The sequence below is a fragment of the Erpetoichthys calabaricus genome, chromosome 8, assembly GCF_900747795.2.
Source record: "Erpetoichthys calabaricus chromosome 8, fErpCal1.3, whole genome shotgun sequence".
In the NCBI taxonomy this organism is placed as follows: Eukaryota; Metazoa; Chordata; class Cladistia; order Polypteriformes; family Polypteridae; genus Erpetoichthys; species Erpetoichthys calabaricus.
In genome coordinates this window covers 116,155,715-116,177,351 of record NC_041401.2, presented here as the reverse complement: position 1 = coordinate 116,177,351, position 21,637 = coordinate 116,155,715, and the positions used below count along the sequence as shown (strand labels likewise).

The 21,637-nt window shown below is 37.9% G+C and overlaps 1 protein-coding gene across 1 annotated transcript in view; it reads right to left on the bottom strand.

Moving 5' to 3' along the window:
• nphp4 (nephronophthisis 4) overlaps nt 1-21,637 on the bottom strand; it is a 735,573-nt gene that overhangs the window by 430,641 nt on the left and 283,295 nt on the right. Inside the window, exon 6 of the mRNA XM_051931213.1 lies at nt 18,375-18,511. Within this exon, the coding sequence (XP_051787173.1) occupies nt 18,375-18,511 (137 nt within the window). The remainder of the gene's footprint in view (nt 1-18,374; nt 18,512-21,637) is intronic.

Sequence of the window (21,637 nt, the reverse complement as noted above, 5' to 3'; positions counted from 1 at the left end):
AGGAGGGATTACTGTATATGAAGTGGATGGATGGATGTATATGTGTGTGTTTATGTATGTATGTGTGTATATGTATGTGTATATATATATATATATATGTATATATATGTGGATGTGCATATGTATATACTGTATATATATATATATATATATATATGTATATATGTATATATATGTATATGTAGATGTGTATATATGTATATATGTATATGTATATATATGTTTACATAACCTCTTTAACACACTACTTCTCCGCTGCGAAGCGCGGGTATTTTGCTATATATATATATATATATATATATATACAGTGGAACCTCGGTTCACGACCATAATTCGTTCCAAAACTCTGGTCGTAAACCGAGTTGGTCGTGAACCGAAGCAATTTCTCCCATAGGATTGTATGTAAATACAATTAATCCGTTCCAGACCGTAGAAACTGTATGTAAATATATACATTTTTTTAGTTTTTAAGCACAAATATAGTTAATTATACCATAGAATGCACAGCGTAATGGTAAACTAAATGTAAAAACATTGAATAACACTGAGAAAACCTTTAACAACAGAGAAAACTAACACTGCAATAGTTCGCGCTATAGTGCTAGGAACCGCTCTCGCTAAAAACACTTTTTTTAATGAGTTTTAAGCACAGGGGAAAAAAGGAACATTTGAAAAATCAGTAATTTAATAAACCACCAAGAAAAGTAACATTGCAACAATGCAGGCTACGAACCGATCACCGGAAACAGAACTGAAAACAAAAACAAGCCTTCTCTAACTTATGCGTCCCTCAATCGCTCTGTGTGTGTGTGTGCGTGCGTCTCTCTTTTGCGAGCCTGGAGCGCCTGTGTGTGTTGTCACGCTTGGGTCACAGATTTGCACAGAGACACAGGAGGTTGTAGAAAAAAACGAACTTTATTCAAAGCACTGCAAACAAACATTTGTCTCTTTTCAACAGTTTAAACGTGCTCCATGACAAGTCAGAGATGACAGCTCCGCCAGGAGCACAGATTGTCTGAGAGAGAAAGAAGGAGAAGCAAGCAACCAATTTAACAAACTGAAAGAAGCCCGTACAGGCTTTTTAAGAAGGCGGAGCACCGCACGAGAGGCATATTACGCGACAGAGCCGGCAAGAAGGGAAAGGAGGAATGTGAAGGTAGTCTGTCCAAGTTTCTTAGGGGTTTTCCCAGGGGCGTCTGTATTCTCTGGGGGTGCGATCAGCTTTGCAGCTCACAGTGTGTCTGTCTAGAGCGCTCCTGTGTGTGTGCGCACACGCCTCTCTCGCGCGTGTTCCTGTCTGTGTGTGTGTGTGTGTGTGTGTGTGTGTGTGTACAGCCCTCTGTCTCTTGCGCTGCCTCTCTGTGTGTGTGCGTGTGCGCGCGCTCTCTCTCGCTCGCTGCACAGGAAATGCACAGGGAGAGAATGAACATCAACAAACCGAAAGGGAACCTGGCTTGTTCGTATACCGAGTGTTTGGTCGTGAACCGAGGCAAAAGTTTGGCGAACTTTTTGGTCGTAAACCGAGTTGTACATGTGCCGAGACGTTCGTGAACCGAGGTTCCACTGTATATATATATATATATATATATATATATATATATATATATATATATATGTGTGTGTGTGTACATATGTATATATATATATATATATATATATATATGTAGATGTGTAAATTTGTATTTGTATATATATGTATATGTGGATGTGTATATGTATGTATATATATGTATATGTAGATATGTACTGTATATATATCTATATGCATATATATGTTTACATAACCTCTTTAACACACTACTTCTCCGCTGCGAAGCGCGGGTATTTTGCTAGTTTTATTTATAAGGCACTTTACATTTGTAGTAAACTTCAAAGTGCTACATAAAAAAAAAAAAATAAAGACACAACAAGATAAAAACAAAGATAAAACAATAATTAGAGGCAATTTTGTTAATATGCTTTCCTAAATAGAAAAGTCCCTGTTTTTTTAAAACAGCCCACAATCTGCTGTGTTCTCAGGTTCTCTGGTAGGGCATTCCAGAGCCGTGGAGCAGCAACTGCGAAGGCTCGGTCACCCACTGTACGTAGTTTGGTCATAGGGGGGGAAGGCGATAGGTATTTGCAAGACGAAGGTTTGTTGTAGTGGATTGTAATACAAGAAGTTCCTTAAGGTATTGTGGAGCATTTCCATGGATACACTGGTGAGTAAGCAAACAAAGTTTGTATTCAATACTGAGATGAATAGGGAACCAATGAAGTGACCGACGGATTGGTGAAATAATTTTATATTTCTGCACCCTCATTAGGATCCTTACAGCACTATTTTGGATTTGTTGAAGCTTTTGAAGGCTCTTGCTGGGGATCCCGATGAGGAGTGCATTTCAATAGTCCAGCCTGGAGGAGACAAAAGCATGAACCAGCTTTTCAGCATCACAAAGAAAGTCCAATTATATAGTGAAGACGATGGAGGAGAACATTATGATCTACCGTGCCAAATGCAGCTGTGAGATCCAGAAGGATAAAGAGTGATACCAAGTGCCATACCAAGTGTTCCACTAACTTACTTTTTATTTTTAATTACTGGAAACTCATTTACAACTTTAACTCACCTTTTTACCCAATTAGACTACTAATTTAATTATTTCAGGGTACATCCTTGTCTGTAAATTGCCTTTTCTTATGTCACAATAGTCCATAAAATCAACAACAATAATGACTACTGTCCTCCAAACTTCAATAAAGCTGGCCAACCAGCATTCACAGCTACAAGGGATGAACCACCTTTCAGTTACTCCTTGGCTACACAGGAAAGGATCGTTTCTATTATATTCTGTTAAGCTACAGAGGAAACAGAATTATAAAAATAACATTTTGTACTAAACATTAGTCAGACTGGCCATTTAAATTGTGACAAGATAGACTTTCAGTTAAACATGCAGCAGAAGTAGGGCATTTAACTCCCTAAAGATAGTTTTTTTTTGGCACAAAAAACAATTTAAAATTCAAGACAAGGAAAGAGAAGAAAATGCCTCGAATCAATACATATAAAAGTGCTTTTCTCTGGGTCATAAAACACAGCTCTGCTCAATAACTGCTGAACAGACTTCCCAAGTGTTTCTTATAGTGCTGCTTGGAGTGTTTTGTGAAAGGATCTAACACTATAGACCTCCATGACCGCTGTATTTCTAAGTAATCGAACAAAACAAAAACAGAAATGTGTTGTGAAACTTTAACCTGGAAAACAAAAACTGAGCTCTGCAGGAGGGAAGTTTCAGTTCTTAACAATATGAAACACAGGCATAAAATTGCCTTTTATTTAGAATTTTTCAATACCTACAAATATACAACCCCCTGGGCTTCAGCCAGTTCATTTCTAACATTTAATAGGAAATCATTCCATGTGCTCTTCAGAATGGCATTTCACCAGACATTAAATAAATCCACCACATTGTTCTGAAAAGGCCTGCAACACATGTTTGCAGGTCATACTGGCAGACACAGCAATTGGTTTGATCGGGTCAATGAAATAGAACTGCCTTTCCATTGTTCCCTTGAGCAGCATTTTGCTACATTACCACTTGCTTGAGCCATCTGGTGCACTGCCAGAAATTCAAAATTCTATTCAGTATGTTTAACAAGGTAAATTTCTTTAGCTGATATTTTTAAAGGCTACACTGACACAAAGTAGGAATATTTCAGTCTTCTCTGCATGGTGGCTTATGTACTCTGTGCCATATTTGTCTCATAATCAACTGCTTTAAATATTTTACAATTTCATAAAAATGTGTTGAACATTTTATTTAAATCTGGTGATAGATAGATAATCTAGCTATTTGTCAGACACATAGTTCTTTATCATGCCTACAGGAAAACATAGCTTTTTACAGATGCCCAAACAATTATAACAATCACCACACCCCTCAAATGCACACAAGAACTGCAAAAAAAGAAAAAAAGAAAATTTTGACATATCTAACAATAAAAGAGCAAGCACAATGAGTCATTATGCAAGAGAATTGCTGTAGGTATGAAGCAACCACAGTAGCCTTTCTTGACACACTTCTGCTGAATAATTCATTGGCTGAAAGTACTTAATGATAGTACTTCAAGATAAAAAACATGCACACAATTAAGTGAAAATTCAACAAAGAAGAGCAGACCACTCAAATCATTAAGCCAAACGGAGGCACAGGTACATGAAAAGAAGTAAAACACTTTTGTAAATATTACCATATAGTAAAACAGAGTAAGACAAAATATACCACGCCACATGGTGCCACTAACCACAAAACAAACAAAAAAGGGCATAAGTAGAAATTCACATTGCTCTAAAGGAACACACGAGAAAAACTGAAATGAAAGAATCTGCATTTCAGTGTACACCATGCCAAATATTTTATTATCATCGTCATAGAGGTATATATTATGACAGATCATGCTGTGCCTTCCTTTTCTGAGGCTGCTTCCGCTGCAGAGTAACACACTTACAAACAGCACTTGGATACCAAATAACACACTCAAATATCTTTAAAGTTTAAGGGTGCAGGATCAGCTGTGGATGGTAGCAGGTAAGGCTATTATCGCACAATGTTTGGAGGCTTACATACTGTTACTCACATACTGTTAAGTTCTCACACTGTCCTGTCCAGAACACCTCCGGCTCCTTTTCAGCCTCTGCTCCAGTCTCTCTTTAGCTGAACACTTCTCAACACCTTCAAGTTCTTTAAGTTTGAAGGGTGATCGATAGAGTAAAGCAGATGACTAGGAAGTCGTCAACTTTGCTGTGTGTTTGAATAAAGCTCCAAACACTGTCCCTTCAAGTGTCAGAATAAAGGTGTCTTTAACCCACTCTTTACTGCCTGCCTTCTTTGTGCAACTCAGAAGCCCAAACACAATAATATATACTATACCAGTAAGCCCGCGAATCGGAAATCCAAGAATGGCAATCAGTTTCTGTTCCGTCCGATATCTGGACGGATGACATATCATGGAGCGTGGGTGCGTCTGGGGAAATGTCATTTAATTACATAAGCATATCTGTAGTAAAGCGGTCTCATTTTGTGGAGATGTGATTCCGTTGCCTTTGCTGACACCGACTGCTGGCAGAGTGGAGCACAGCAAGTTCAGTTTACAGGTTGTGGTGTTCGTGTGCCAGCCACTGAGTCTGGGAAGCTGCTCGCCGCTGTGCAAGTTCAGTTTACAGGTTGTGGTGTTCGTGTGTCAGCCACTGAGTCTGGGAAGCCGCTGGGTTAGAGTCTGTGACCGTCATGTGATCTATATTACTGTGACAGTGGATTAGAGCAAGTGTAGCTCACAGGTTGTGTTGTTTGGGCAGGATGTCGCTGCGTTTGACTCTGGACTCTGGGGCGGGCGCCAAACTGAATGACCGCTATGTGATCAACATTACTGGCACAGTGGATTAGAGCAAGTCTAGTTTACAGGTGGCGGGCTCATTGCAGTGCGTCAGTGCGCGTGCACTTCAATGCGCCCTGTGCTATTTTTTTGCTCTGTGGTGGGCTTGTTTTTATTTTTTTGCTCTGTGGCGGGCTCGTTGCAGTGCGCGTGACATCCGGTTTACAACCTTCTCGTTTCTGTGTTTTCTGTGCAGTGCGGCAGTGCGTGTGCGCCTCGATGCGCCCTGCGTCCATATCCGGTTTACAACCTTCGGTTAGTAAGATGGATGTGTTAACCAGCTTCACCCAGGGCATTTCTTTAGACAACGGGCCCCAATTTTAGTGTGGAGGGTGAAATTGATGTATAAGATATGCTATATGAGCCACAACATACTTTTCTGCATACAATATGTGTTTTTCTTTACTCTCAGGGGCAAATATTATTAGTTTACTGGCACTCTTTACTCTTGAACACAAGTACATACAATTAGCCAAGAGTAAAACATACCTGCCACAGATCAATTCTTATTTCTCCCCAATTGCTATAATATTGTTACCAAGAAATATTAATAAAGAAGAAACAAGGGACAGCTAATTTTATTTTTTTCTATGATGTCACTACATTTCAATCAAATAAGCTAAAGCATTTTTGAAATTTTCAGATATTTATTTTTTCTATGGTGGGACACCCCTAAGTATAGATATATTGAAATGTCATTGTGGATATCTACTGCTCTAGATGTACCATCCAGCCAATTTCCAGCTTTTTAACCAAACAGGAAATAGTCTTTTGTTTATTAGTGAGTGATTAAGTTAGTCACCTTTGCCTTAAATACACAATAATTTTATATATATATATAAAAATCCTGGGATGAGATAACACTTTTTAGCGTGGTACGAGACGTGACTTTTTCAGAGAGAAACTTTCAAGTCCTGCAAGACGAGACTTTGTGCCAAGAGATTTAACCACGCCCGGGGCCAGAAATAAAAGACAAAGAGTAGATGAGAAAGTAGAACATAGTAAGGAGGTTCAAAAACATTGGCCTGATACACATGCAGAGCAGGTTAAAGATAATGAAAGTACTAAATGATAGTAAAGATCACATTAGCACAAATAAATGGAAATTATTACTCGGTGAAATAACGGAATAGAGAAAAGAGATCAAATATATTGTTCGGATTTAAACTTTAAGTTGGAGACTAGTAGATCATCTAATTCGTGTTGCCATCAGGAAAAAGTAGTGTTTCTTCACAATGAAGAGGTATATCCACAAGAATTAAAAGATTTGCTGTTTGGTAAAAGTGAAATCCAGTGAAAAGTGAAGCCCCATAATATATATATATATATATATATATATATATATATATATATTGTGAATAAGTCGCTATATAAGCGTCCGACCCGGCACAGATTCACACTGAGGCACGTATAAATTGAACACAAATCTTTTTATTTTCTCTTCAGCCGTGGGGCACGTCTTCCCCTGTCCCACAGGCCCAACACAGTCCCACAAGCACTTAATGCAATAAACACAAATAAATCTTTTTCTTCACCTGTGGGGCACGTCTTCCCCGTCTACCTCTTTCTCAAGACAGCAATCCTTCCGTTGGCACCACCACTCCTCGCAGGCACCTCGTCCTCTTCCTCTCGATTCTGGCCCTGAGTGGTGGTTGCTGGCTTCTTTTATGGCCCTCCCGGGAGTGCTCCTGGTGCTTGCTCACCCAACTGCACTCCCGTGTGGGCCCAATGATTACACCAGCTGGGCTTAACTATATCCGCCTCGCCCTCCGGCGGCCATCCCAGGTCCCCACAGGGTTGGGAAGAACTTCGTCTCCCATGAAACCCTGTGGGAAACTGCGGCATCATCATTAACGAGGGAGGCTGCCACCAAGTGTCCCGGAGGAGGTATTGAGGAGTCCATGGCTGCTCCCCCGGAATACAAGTAGGAGGGACATCCTGGCCGGGCATGGACCCTGGCCGTCCTCCACTATATATATATATATATATATATATATATATATATATATATATATATATATATATATATATATATATACACACACACACCTTTCAGTTGGCCAACATTTCTAAAAATCCTTTTATTGCATTGGTCTTAATTGATATTCTAATTTTCCGAGATACTGAATTTGGGACTTTCATTAGTTGTCAGTTATAATCAAAATTAAAAGAAATAAACATTTGAAAATACATCAGTCTGTGTGTAATGAATGAATCTACTATAAAAGTTTCACTTTTTGAATGGAATTACTGAAATAAATCAACTTTGTCATGATATTCTAATTTTATGACCAGCACCTGTATATTATATATATATATATATATATATATATATATATATATATATATATATATATATATATATACACACAGTGCCTCCGGAAAGTATTCACAGTGCATCACTTTTTCCACATTTTGTTACGTTACAGCCTTATTCCAAAATGGATTAAATTCATTTTTTTCCTCAGAATTCTACACACAACATCCCATAATGACAACATGAAAAAAGTTTACTTGAGGTTTTTGCAAATTTATTAAAAATAAAAAAACTAAGAAATCACATGTACATAAGTATTCACAGCCTTTGCTCAATACTTTGTCGATGAACCTTTGGCAGCTATTACAACCTCAAGTCTTTTTGAATATGATGCCACAAGCTTGGCACACCTATCCTTGGCCAGTTTCACCCATTCCTCTTTGCAGCATCTCTCAAGCTCCATCAGGTTGGATGGGAAGCGTTGGTGCACAGCCATTTTAAGATCTCCCCAGAGATGTTCAATCGGAAATCAAGTCTGGGCTCTGGCTGGGCCACTCAAGGACATTCACAGAGTTGTCCTGAAGCCACTCCTTTGATATCTTGGCTGTGTGCTTAGGGTCGTTGTCCTGCTGAAAGATGAACCGTCGCCCCAGTCTGAGGTCAAGAGCGCTCTGGAGCAGGTTTTCATCCAGGATGTCTCTATACATTGCTGCAGTCATCTTTCCCTTAATTCTGACTAGTCTCCCTTTCCCTGCCGCTGAAAAACATCTCCACAGCATGATGCTAACACCACCATACTTCACTGTAGGGATGGTATTGGCCTGGTGATGAGCGGTGCCTGGTTTCCTCCAAACGTGATGCCTGGCATTCACACCAAAGAGTTCAATCTTTGTCTCATCAGACCAGAGAATTTTCTTTCTCATGGTCTGAGAGTCCTTCAGGTACCTTTTGGCAAACTCCAGGCGGGCTGCGCCATGTGTGTTTTACTAAGGAGTGGCTTCCGTCTGGCCACTCTACCATAGAGGCCTGATTGGTGGATTGCTGCAGAGATGGTTGTCCTTCTGGAAGGTTCTCCTCTCTCCACAGAGGACCTCTGGAGCTCTGACAGAGTGACCATCGGGTTCTTGGTCACCTCCCAGACTAAGGCCCTTCTCCCCCGATCGCTCAGTTTAGGTGGCCGACCAGCTCTAGGAAGAGTCCTGGTGGTTTCAAACTTCTTCCACTTACGGATGATGGAGGCCACTGTGCTCATTGGGACCTTCAAAGCAGCAGAAATTTTTCTGTAACCTTTCCCAGATTTGTACCTTGAGACAATCCTGTCTCGGAGGTCTACAGACAATTCCTTTGACTTCATGCTTGGTTTGTGCTCTGACATGAACTGTCAACTGTGGGACATTATATAGACAGGTGTGTGCCTTTCCAAATCATGTCCAACCAACTGAATTTAGCACAGGTGGACTCCAATTAAGCTGTAGAAACATCTCAAGGATGATCAGGGGAAACAGGATGCACCTGAGCTCAATTTTGAGCTTCATGGCAAAGGCTGTGAATACTTACGTACATGTGCTTTCTCAATTTTTTTATTTTTAATAAATATGCAAAAATCTCAAGTAAACTTTTTTCACGTTGTCATTATGGGGTGTTGTGTGTAGAATTCTGAGGAAAAAAATTAATTTAATCCATTTTGGAATAAGGAATAACATTACAAAATGTGGAAAAAGTGATGCGCTGTGAATACTTTCCGGATGCACTGTGTGTGTATATATATATATATTATATACAGTATATATATATATATTATATATATATACACACTGTATTTATAATTTCCTGTTTCCGGGGCACTCAGTATCCACTAAAAAAGCATTTTTCAATACACCAATGGGGTAAAACCTTTCCCCCATAAAAATACTAAACATCCCAAAATCTCAAAAATGCTTTGACAGATTTGATCAAAATGTATTATTGTTAAATAAAAAGGGAAGTGGATATGTTTTTTTTTTTAATTTAATACATTTTTAAAAACTGTAGCTATGCTAACTCAAATGCCTTGCACTACACAGAGAAGAGGCTTTATGCAAACAAAGGCAGCAGCACAAGCAACTGACAGGCCATTCTAAAAGCATCACTGCAGGTGCCAGGCATTGTGGCTGTGATCACAGAAGACAGAAGCATACAAAAATAAGGAGAGAGAAGCAGAAGTGGTGCTGATCTAAGACAAGCATCAGTTTGAACTTAACAGGTCCCCCACAAGCTAGTCCATTGTAATTTACACTCCCACACTGGCATCTACACACTTTGGAGAAAGCTCTCTAAAATTCTTTACATATACATTTGCATCTGCAAACCTGCAGATTTTAAAGGGAGACCACATACAATTGACAGAATACTTGAAAAGAAATATTTGTGTGAATAATGTAAATAAACAAAAATAGTAAACATCTAACAATGATAATGATATATACTCAAATATCACATTATTCCTACAGATTACCCAATGTCTTCAGATGCTTGTTTGTTCTGCCATCAGTTTTATCTTCAGCAAGTAAAACACATATCCAATTGAGCTAAGGTCAGTTGATTGACTTGGTCATTGGAAAATATTCCACTTCTTTGCTTTCAAAAGCACTTGGTTTGCTTCCACAGTATGTTTTGGCTCATTGTCCATCTGTACTGTGAAACACTGTCCTATCACTTTTGCAGCATTTGGCTGAATCTGAGCAGACCGAATGGCCCTATACACTTCAGAATTCATCCTGCTACTTCTGCTAGCAGTCATAGCATCAATAAACACTAGTGACTGACATCCATTCAGAGACAAGCCATAAAACTGCATCCTCCATGTTTCAAAGATGATGTTGTATTCAGCGGATCATGAGCCATTTCTTCTATGCTCCATACACTTTTCTTTCCAAGATTCTGGTATATATTGATCTTAGTTTCCTTTGTCCAAAGAAAACTGTTCCAGAACTGGACAGGCTTTTAGAAAATGTTTTAAAGTAAAGTCTAATCTGTCCTTCCTATGCTTGATGTTTACCAGTGGTTTGCACCTTTTGGTTAACCTTCTTCCTTTACCTTAATTAAGTCTTCTCATCATTGTAGACTTTGGCAATGATAGGTCTACCTCCCAGAGAGTGTTCTTTGTTTGGCTAAATGTTGTGAAGTGATTCTTTTTAACCAAGGACAGAAATCTGCAATAATCTAACACAGCCGTCTTCTGTGGTTTTCCTGACCTTCTGGTGTTGATGAGTTCATCATTGCGTTCCTTCTTTTTAAGAAGATACCAAATGATTGATTTGATCACTCCTTGTGTTTCTACTGTCTTTCTAAAGGGCTTGATTTGTTTTCTCATACTAATGATGGACTGTTTCTACTTGCACGAACAGCTCTTTGGACCTCATATTGAGAGTTCACAGCGACAGCTTCCAAATGCAAATTCCACACTTAGAATCAAAATTCCAGACCAAAAATTACCTGCTTAACAGTTAATGAAATAATGAGGGAACCTGGATATGAAACAGCTTGTCAGGCAAATGTCCATGTACTTTTCAGCTCTGGAAATGGTGGGGGCTATGTAGAAAAATGGCTGTTATTTCTAAATGGCTCATAAGATATGAGGGACATTCAAAAAGTGTCCACAGTTTTTTTTTAAACTATTTATTAAGAATTTCAAAAACAAATTACATTACATTTCTACATAGCCACCATCCTTTGTGATGCAATTTTCTCAGCGTCGTACCAACTTTTTAATGCCCAATTACTATTCCACCCGCCTTCACTGTTTCCAACAAAAATATAAAAGTGCAGAAACTTTTTGAACATCCTTCATATCTTATGAGCCGTTTAGAAATAACAGTCATTTTTCTACATAGCCCCGTCTTTTGTTTTGTTAATGTGTCAATCAGCACAAGCAGAGAAGATTCACAGAGTTAAAGTCTGTTTATCTGGGTTTGAAGTGCCTGGAGTTGTAGAGGGTAAATAATATTTCATCATTTGGCCCTGTTGCTGCATTCAAACGGTGCCATCTTTTGCCTTTACGCCTGGTACAGCTGCGTTGTTCTTATATGTGAGTGGACGTTTCTTGCGGGGAGGGCTGTTCTCTTTCTCCGATGTAGAACCCTCATCTGAGTTCACCTGTGTTATAGCACGTCTTTATTTGAAAACAGCAGTGTCAGATGGGTGTTGAGCGTGAACGTGACTGAGAGAATAAAACCGAAAAAAAAAAAAAAAAAACGCTAACCTTTACAAGTACCATGAATTTACACCAGGGGCCTCATGTATAACGCCGTGCGTAGAACTCACACTATAACATGGCGTAAGCACAAAAGCGGTATTGTGCGTACGCACAGAAAAATCCAGATGCAGGAATCTGTGCGCACGCATACTTTCACGTTCTTCCACTACATAAATCCCGATCGGCGTGAAAAGTATTTACGCCTCTTTCAATATGCAAATCAATATAAATAGCCTTCTGTGAAAAGACAATGGAAAAGCACGGGGGAAATATAAGAATTTCAGCGAATACCAAGTGGAGGAAAAGGAAAAACGCACTATTTGTTGGTTTAAGCAGTGGTATAATCAACAAAAGAAAGTTGATCGAGTGACAGAGTGTCGGAGAAACTCGAAGGCTCAACTTCACAAAGTCGCACAGTGCCCGAAATAAAAAAGAAATCACATATCAAAGTCGCCGTGAAAAGGCGAGTCGTAGCCCACCGTCTGAGTGTCACATGAAAGCTTATCAGGGTACAGAAAAAAAAAATAGGCACACAGTGGGAAAAAAGCACGAAATGTCAACTTTAATCTCGAAATTTCACGTAGTTTATTTTGCCATTAAAGTAGAACATCATAAACTTCATTTTAAAATCGTTTATTTTACTAGTTTCTCAAGTAGCACGTTAAATGCTTTGTTCTGTATTTGATCTTCTATGTGCTCTATGTATGTGAATCACTACGTGCTTCCGTTCTTTCTCTTTCTCCGACACAGAATCCATTACATTCGTGATATTACAGCTCTCTGAATAATTAAAATACTGACATGTATACGTGATATCATTTTCATGATGATAGGAATGAAAGCATGTTATTAAACATGGGAACACGGTGGCGCAGTGATTGTTCATATCTCACGCAAGAGGCTTGCTGCGCCATGTGTGACCTTCGATGAAATAATTTATTACAGAAGTACTGTCTCTTTCAAACGTACTAACCTCCAATTCCTGTCCTTACTTTTCTTTCTCCAAATGACCAATCGCCACACAATCAGCTCTGTAATAGACGTTAAGCCATCTGTAAGCTTAGAACGCCGATTCTTCAAAACTTTTAAGGAACATCGAAATATCTTCGTAGTACATGTTTAATTATTCTATCCGTCTATCTTTCCAGTGTCGCGTCAGCGCAAGAATACAACGCAATGCAGGAACAATCCCTGAGCTAGCTAGCGCTGCGGCACCGTGTCCTCACATGTTTAATTATTAACAATACAGATTATTTAAATGAAGTTAAAGTTTTAGCTGTATAATATAATCAACATATTTTGCTGCATTTCATCTTAAAAATGAATACCGTCATCATATGTAAATACGCACTTTATAAAGTGGCGCAGGTTGTGCAATATTATAACTGTAGTGCAAGTTTACAGTGAGGTGATTGTACTTATAAGTAAACAGTTATATAAGGAGCACTTGATGGACTGATTGAGTGTGTTTAGAGTTCTTGGGATGAAACCTTTTCTAAACCGCGAAGTCCGTACTGGGAAGTCTCTATAAAGCGTTTTGCCATGGCTCAGGCAGCGTATGCTTCATGCTGTATACCGATATTTCAGCTGCTGCTGTGATTCCCCACTCAGATACAGTGATATAAATACTCCGAGTGGTGCAGCGAGAGTAATATGGAAAAAGATGATCTGCTGTGGCAACCCTTAACGGGAGCAGCTGAAAGAAGAAGAAGATGCAGTGAAAGTTACAACGCTAAAGCAGTTATGGTATTTGGAATACTATGGCTATTCCCTGGACCATTATATTTCTGCAGGTTAATTACAATCAGATGCATTACACTAATACACAATATGCAGTTAGTTTCAGTGTATTTATAAAGCAGCGTCAGGAATGTGGATCTAAGAAAGAAAGGTGATCACACAGGAACAGTAGCACTGCTTTGACGCTGGGTGCCGCATGAGTTACCGTGGAAATGTGCGTGGCTTTACGCCAAGTTTAGGTTTTATACATCGCGATTTGAGCGTGGAAAGGTTCGTACGCAACATTTCTGTGCGTACGCACCGTTTATACATGAGGCCCCAGGTGTTTACAGACTCAAATCAAATGTATGTTTTTATTCTATAATAGCAACAATAAGAGCACCTCACTACTCAAAACAGACTTGCCTGGAAACAAACTGGGAACCTCTTGATTACAAGTCAGCAAGTCTTACCACTGCACCACTCAAGCGATCGTGTCAGCAATGTACCCTAACCCGATTTCTTTTTCTACGGTTATATTCTTGAATAAAAGCGCACTTGTTTTGTTATACTTGTACCTTTTATGAAAGTGTTTATTTGATATTTGGACTTAAGTCTTCACACATTATACCCTTCATGTCTACATTTGGTCAATTATTATTAAAATATAAAAAGCTTTTCTTTTTTAGTTATGTTTTCAACAATTCCTGCCTCGCATTTCATCCTACATTTACACAAATAGTTGAAGACACGGAACACACATGAAATGTATGTATTCCAAATGACGATATATTAATACCCTCTACATCTCCAGGCACTTCACACTAGATAAACAGACTTTAGCTTTGTGAATCTTCTTTGCGACTTGAGCTGCGTCGGTGGGGGAGGGGATGGGATAGCAGGTTGCTTACTGCTTGTAATGATCGACACATTTACAAAACAAAAGATGCTGATGGAGAGGTGCGAAGGAATTTAAGGTGGCCTGAGATTAAAAGTTTTTTGTAGGCTTCAGGGATTCTAGTGTTAAATATGTGAGCTAATCTCATGACCAAGATACAATTAGCTGCAAGTTCAAATCATTCTTTTTCTTATCATCCGATGCAAGGTGGTATACACAAAATGTTACTTAAGAGTAGCCTTATGTTTGTTAGGAAGAATCTGTAACAAGTACAAAAACTCAGTAACAATTAATCACTCATTCAAAGTAATTTGGCAAAGGTTTACATGCCTTCTTACGTCTCTGTTCCATGCTCTGTGCCCACCATCACTTGAAGTTGTATAAATACATAAAAAAAAATTTTCTCTGTGATTCAAAATCAGAGAGGGTAACCTCTTATCTGTTGGATGGTTTTTGCATAATCCCTCATGAGAATCACTTTTGGATCATTCTTTACCTCACCCATTACTGTATACAGTAACTTAAATATCTACCAAGGGAAATGAAGGCTTGAGATATGATAGCATTAAGGAACCCTGAAACATGCAAGCCATCCCACCATATCAGACTTCATCTATAATCATTAAATATTACCAGACCAAAATGGCTGCTGCAGTGACCAGAACAAAAGCATACTGTACATATAGAAGAAGTTTAAGTAGAATATTCAGAATTTCTTTTAGGCTGCCCCCTAAGGTGTTGGGCAACTTATCAAAGAGCTCAGTGAGGGTTGAGATGTCATCTAGCTTTCAGCAAGGTTGGGGAATTGCTGTCCTTGACAGAGAATATTCTTAACTGGTAAACTCTGACGAAGTTAACAACACAATAGGCTTTGCCCTATTCAGAGAATGAATCTGCTTTGATGAGTCCAGTGCAACACCACTTAAAGCTCTATGGGTTAGCAATAGAATTTTAAATTCAAACCCTACAAGACACAGGGATCCAGTGAAGGCTAAGCAGGATGGGTGTTGTGTGCTCACTGCTGCGGGTCTGTGTGAGGTCTCTTGCTGAATAGTTTTGAATCAACTGTAGCTGTCATAACTGATTAGAAGGGGTACCTGCTAGTAGAAAGTTACAGTAGTCAATGCAGAATATAATAAAAGCATGGACGAGTTCCTCAGTATCAGAAAAGGAGAGAAGTAAGTGAACATGGAATATGTTAATAGAGGTGGAAATAAAAAAGATTCTTAAGGTAATTTGTGTGGGTAGAGTAAGATCAGGAAGAATCAAAAATGATTTCAAGATCACTTGTAGAAGAAGAAGGTCTGACGATATCATTACCAAGAGGAAAAGGAACTCTTTTTCTTAAGCTGAGCTTTAGTGCCAATTAGCATGATTTCAGTTTGATTGATTTTAAAGAGTTATCTTCAAATTGCGAGCAGAGAAAACGGATGAACTTTCACTTTTAACACTGAACTAGACCAGAGTATCATCCACATAAAAATGATTACCCAGTCCACAGCTACAAATAAAATTGCCAAGTGAAGCATAAAGCTACAGAGAAGTATATGGCTGAGGACAGAGTATTGAAGAACTTCTTCTGTGACTGGCACTGAGATGAACCTGCTTCTGCTAAGACTAACAAACTCTTGCCTATCAGAGAGATAAAATTTAAACCAACATGCTTGACAGTATTAAATGCTGCACTAAGGTCTAACAGAATTAACATACTGGTTTGCCCAGTGTCTGCTGCCATAGCAAATCATTAGTTATTCAAAGCAGAGATATTTCACAGCTGTGCTGTGCTCTGAAACCAGACTAAAAGGGTTCATTCAGCTAATTACAAGTTAACACTAGAATTACCAAAGCCTATGAAAAAACTTTTAAATCCGGCTGACCTTAAATCCGTTCGCACCTGTCTGTCAGCGTCTTTTGTCCTGTAAATGTACCGATAAAGACAAGCAGCAAGTAGCCTGCTATTCCATCCCCCCACTGCCACAGAACACGCACAAAGTTCTCCCAGCTCATGCCTGGATTATCTGGGAGTGAAGTGCTGGAATTTTTGAGTGGAAATAATAGATTGTTATTTGGAACACATGCATTTCATGTGTGTTCCGTTTCTACAATAATCTGTGTAAACACATTGTTAAAACAGAAACGTTTTTCATATTTTAGTAATAAATGCCAAAATGTAGGCTTAAACTATATTATGCCTAATAATGAGGAGTTCCCAGTTCGATCCTGATGGCCTCCTATATTTACCATTTTCAGTAGTGAGCTGCTCTTATTGTTAATATTATACAGTAAACACATTCATTTGGTTTGCATCGGTAACAGCAGATGTATATTTATAGTACTTGTAAAAGTTATTGGTTTTTTTTTCACATTTATTCTCTCAGTCACAATCATGACACATACTACTTTTACCGCGTTATTCACAACAATACTTTTCCTTTTGATTGTAAGCCTTCAGATTGTACCTTTTCTTTCCATAATAGATTTTCATTATATATTTTTTCTCTTACAATGTGAAAAATCTGAATTGAAAAACTAACATAAGTGAAATGCTTATAAACAAACTGTACATTTATAGTACTTGTAAAAGTTATTGTTTTTTTTTTCACGTTTATTCTCTCAGTCACAATCATGACACATACTACTTTTACCATGTTATTCACAACAATACTTTTCCTTTTGATTGTAAGCCTTCAGATTGTACCTTTTCTATCCATAATAGATTTACATTATATATTTTTTCACTTACAATGTGAAAAATCTGAATTGAAAAACTAACATAAGTGAAATGCTTATAAACAAATTGAACATTTATAGTACTTGTAAAAGTTATTGTTTTTTTTTTCACGTTTATTCTCTCAGTCACGATCATGACACATACTACTTTTACCGTGTTATTCACAACAATACTTTTCCTTTTGATTGTAAGCCTTCAGATTGTACCTTTTCTTTCCATAATAGATTTACATTATATATTTTTTCTCTTACAATGTGAAAAATCTGAATTGAAAAACTAACATAAGTGAAATGCTTATAAACAAATGTATTTCAGTCTTTATAATAAAAAAAAATCTCTGTAATAGAAATTTTCATAAGATCTGGAATAATATGACATCTGCCAAAGGTTTGCAGATACTGATAATGATGGAGATACAACCTTCTTGCAAAATTAGCGCTTCAATAAACTGTTTTATATCCACTACTTGTACAAAGAGCTATGCATTAATAAGCTTCAAATAAACTTATTTTCACACAAACCTGTTTAATGTCCACGTTCATCTCTCATACCTTTAATGCACATGTGACCCATTTTCATGGCTGATATAGATGTTTTAAGTCAAGCATCATCTAAATTATTTCTCAAAGGTTATTTAAGTAGTTCAAAATAAAATTGTACTTTCTGCTGATGGTATTCTGAATTGTAGGATGAAACTATATATCATTGTCACTACACCTAATGGGTGGTGTGTTATCTGAAAGCGACAAAGCCTTGAAGACAAAATAGTAAAAGACACTGCTGTGGCTTAAATCCCCCACCCCAGTGACTATGCATTGGAACTGCTAAGGGCAACATGAACAATGTGCTAAAAGGGTAGCTTTATTTTTCTCAAACATGAAATATTTAACAGCATAATGGCATCCCTACTTGTTAGTGGAATGGTTAACAGATAAAATGGTTTTTACTTTTTTGCCAAAAACAGAAGAAAAAAGTAAGTAATTGTCAATAAAAATATTAAAATATAAGTACATTTTAGGTTATTGAGAAAAACTGTTATTAAAATCAATGTCAAAAAGCATAAATTTATCCTTTAATGACATTGAAAAATTTCATTATATGTGAAATAAACTTGGTTACCTACCCTGGTTAGCCTATCTGCATTAAGGAGGTTGAGTAATTCTTCTTCAAAGACATCAAGGGTAGGGTATAGGCTTAAGGAAACCTTGTCTAAGTAGCAGGATATGTTTTTCTGCAAACGTGGCTCCCACAGGCAGTCAGCTATAAACATGAAAATCAAGGTGTACAAAAAAGAACAGTTAGTGTAGGCAAAAAAGTAAAGATTTGACCACGTACTCAAAGAAAACTGTGTACTTGTATATTAGTAACGCCATAAGCAGTATGATAAGCCAAAGTATTGCATTTGCTTGGAATGCTTTACCTAATAAACAGTCCGTCACCTTTGCTTAGCTCAGAGAATCTGGGCACTCCAACTAAAGATACATTTGTATAGAATGCACTCAAAAATTTAAAAAAAAATACTTATGGAGGCAGAAATTGTTTCCCAAACACTGTATCAACTAAGACTCCATCAACATCAAAAAAAATCAAACTTCAATGGCACAAGTTTACAAAAATCAATCACTATGGATGATAAGCAAACAAATCACTTGAACTCTTCAATAGTTAGGTGAGTAACATATTCCACTTAGGATAATCTGTCCATCCAGGATATATTTTTTTTTTGTTCTTTATTTCACCTTATACAATTTCTTGTATTAGGAATTTGTTAGTTTTCGCATACCCCTTGGGGTCAGAGCGCAGGATCAGCCATTGTACAGCGCCCCTGGAGCAATTACAGGTTAAGGGTCTTGCTCAAGGGCCCAGCAGAGTTGGATCTCTTTTTGCAGTGACAGGGATTCGAACTGGCAACCTTCTGGATACCAGCACAGATCCTTAGCCTCAGAGCCACCACTCCACCCTATGTGGTTATGGTTATATGGATATGGTTGAAAGGGCAATTGGAAAAATGCTATACAGTAATCCCTCCTCCATCGCGGGGGTTGCGTTCCAGAGCCACCCGCGAAATAGGAAAATCCGCGAAGTAGAAACCATATGTTTATATGGTTATTTTTAGAATGTCATGCTTGGGTCACAGATTTGCGCAGAAACACAGGAGGTTGTAGAGAGACAGGAACGTTATTCAAACACTGCAAACAAACATTTGTCTCTTTTTCAAAAGTTTAAACTGTGCTCCATGACAAGACAGAGATGACAGTTCTGTCTCACAATTAAAAGAATGCAAACATATCTTCCTTTTCAAAGGAGTGCAAAGCAAGCAGTCAAAAAAAAAAATCAATAGGGCTTTTAAGTATGCGAAGCACCGCCGGTACAAAGCTGTTGAAGGCGGCAGCTCGCACCCCCTCTGTCAGGAGCAGGAAGAGAGAGGAAGAGAGAGAGAGAGAGAGAGAGATAGAGAGACAGATAAAAAAATCAATACGTGCCCTTTGAGCTTTTAAGTATGCGAAGCTCCGTGCAGCATGTCCTTTCAGGAAGCAGCTGCACACAGCCCCCCTGCTCACACCCCCCTACGTCAGCGCAAGAGAGAGAGAGAAAGTAAGCTGGATAGCTTCTCAGCCATCTGCCAATAGCGTCCCTTGTATGAAATCAACTGGGCAAACCAACTGAGGAAGCATGCACCAGAAATTAAAAGACCTATTGTCCGCAGAAACCCGCGAAGCAGCGAAAAATCCGTGATATATATTTAAATATGCTTACATATAAAATCCGCGATGGAGTGAAGCCGCGAAAGGCGAAGCGCGATATAGCGAGGGATCACTGTAATGAGGTTGACTGGTAAGATCATTATCCATGCATTTCAATTTTCTTTTTACTTGACACATATTGTTCCAGCTTACCCTTCCCCTTCATACTGGTTAAAGGTCAGTTATGAAATGCTAAATAAACAACTTCACCAATGTTCTGTATCAGTCTCTTCATGGCCTAAATGCAGTTCTATATAATCAAGGAAGACTTCACACAGGTAGGTAACTGTTTCTAAAAGCAGCTTTAGGTCAACTCCACCTAATTTGCTAAATAAATTGAGTTTCAATCACTATACAAAGCAGAATCAGTTACTTATTCCAATTCTATACAAATAAATCTGAAAGCATTTCACTAATACAAACAACAACGATTTAAAAAAGGGGGAGGGGGATCGATATTAACTCATTCTAGGTCAGTATAAAATAAATTACAATTTTTTTTCCTGTGTAAGATTAATTTAATTTAAGCTCAACTCAGTATCTCAGCCATCACTTCTGCTATACACAGATTTTTGTATTGATCACAGACCAAGGAACAAGGACAAGAGATCCTAAAAGTAATCAATATTCCTTACCATTTTTTGTTTGTTTTCTTTTACAGTATATGTCTAATGCCAAGGGCAAAACTGATTAGAATCTCAGAGGGTATAAAATATGCTTTGTGTTTTATTAAAACCACAAATAAAACTGACACTAATTTTAAAAACATGTCTAAATAAATATAATGCTTGATTTTATTGATTTTAGTAAACTCCAATAGGATGTGAAACATTACTGCCAATGTTTGACAAGTCTTTTAGAGAAAATAATAAGTAAATTAAAATGTGAGAAATTAATTCCAAAAGAAATAATAATGCAAAAAAATTGACTTTTCAAAAAATGTTACTGAAAAATATAACATGAATGCACCTCATAAAATTAAGCTGTTCTGCAAAAGTATTTCTCACTTGCAAATCCAAAAATCCAGTGAGGGTCTTGTTAGATGACAGTGCATTTATTCTCTACTCACTTCATGACCTCATTTCGATTTTTTTTCACTGTTATTCCAGTATTCTATTGCTTACCATTTTCAAACATTCCATATCTCTTATCAGTAGCAGGTTCGCCTTAGCTCCTTTCACAAGTTGAACAACTGTTATGTTTTTTTTTCTTTGCATCTACACTGACATTGCTTAACATTACACAGAGTTACCCATTTTGTATAGTTTAGGATTTCTAGTTTTGTTCAGTCCTTTCCTATGAAAGTTATAATAATAATAATAATACATATTATTTATATAGCGCCTTTCCCATGCTCAAGGCACTTCACAGAGTTTAAAAAACAATGGCAGGGTATACAGTATATAGCATTGGAATAAAACAGATAAATAAATAAAGAAGAGTAAGATAGTAAATCCAGAGACAAAGCCTAACAGACAACATAATTGATGGTCTAGCACACACACAGAGGTTACATGAACATCTTGACATAGAGGTAAACTGAAAGAATGGTAATAAAGTCAGGTAGACCTAAAAGCCTTCCTGAGCATGAGTTGTTTTTTAAAAGAATTCATGGAGTCAGCTGATCTAATTCATTTCGGTA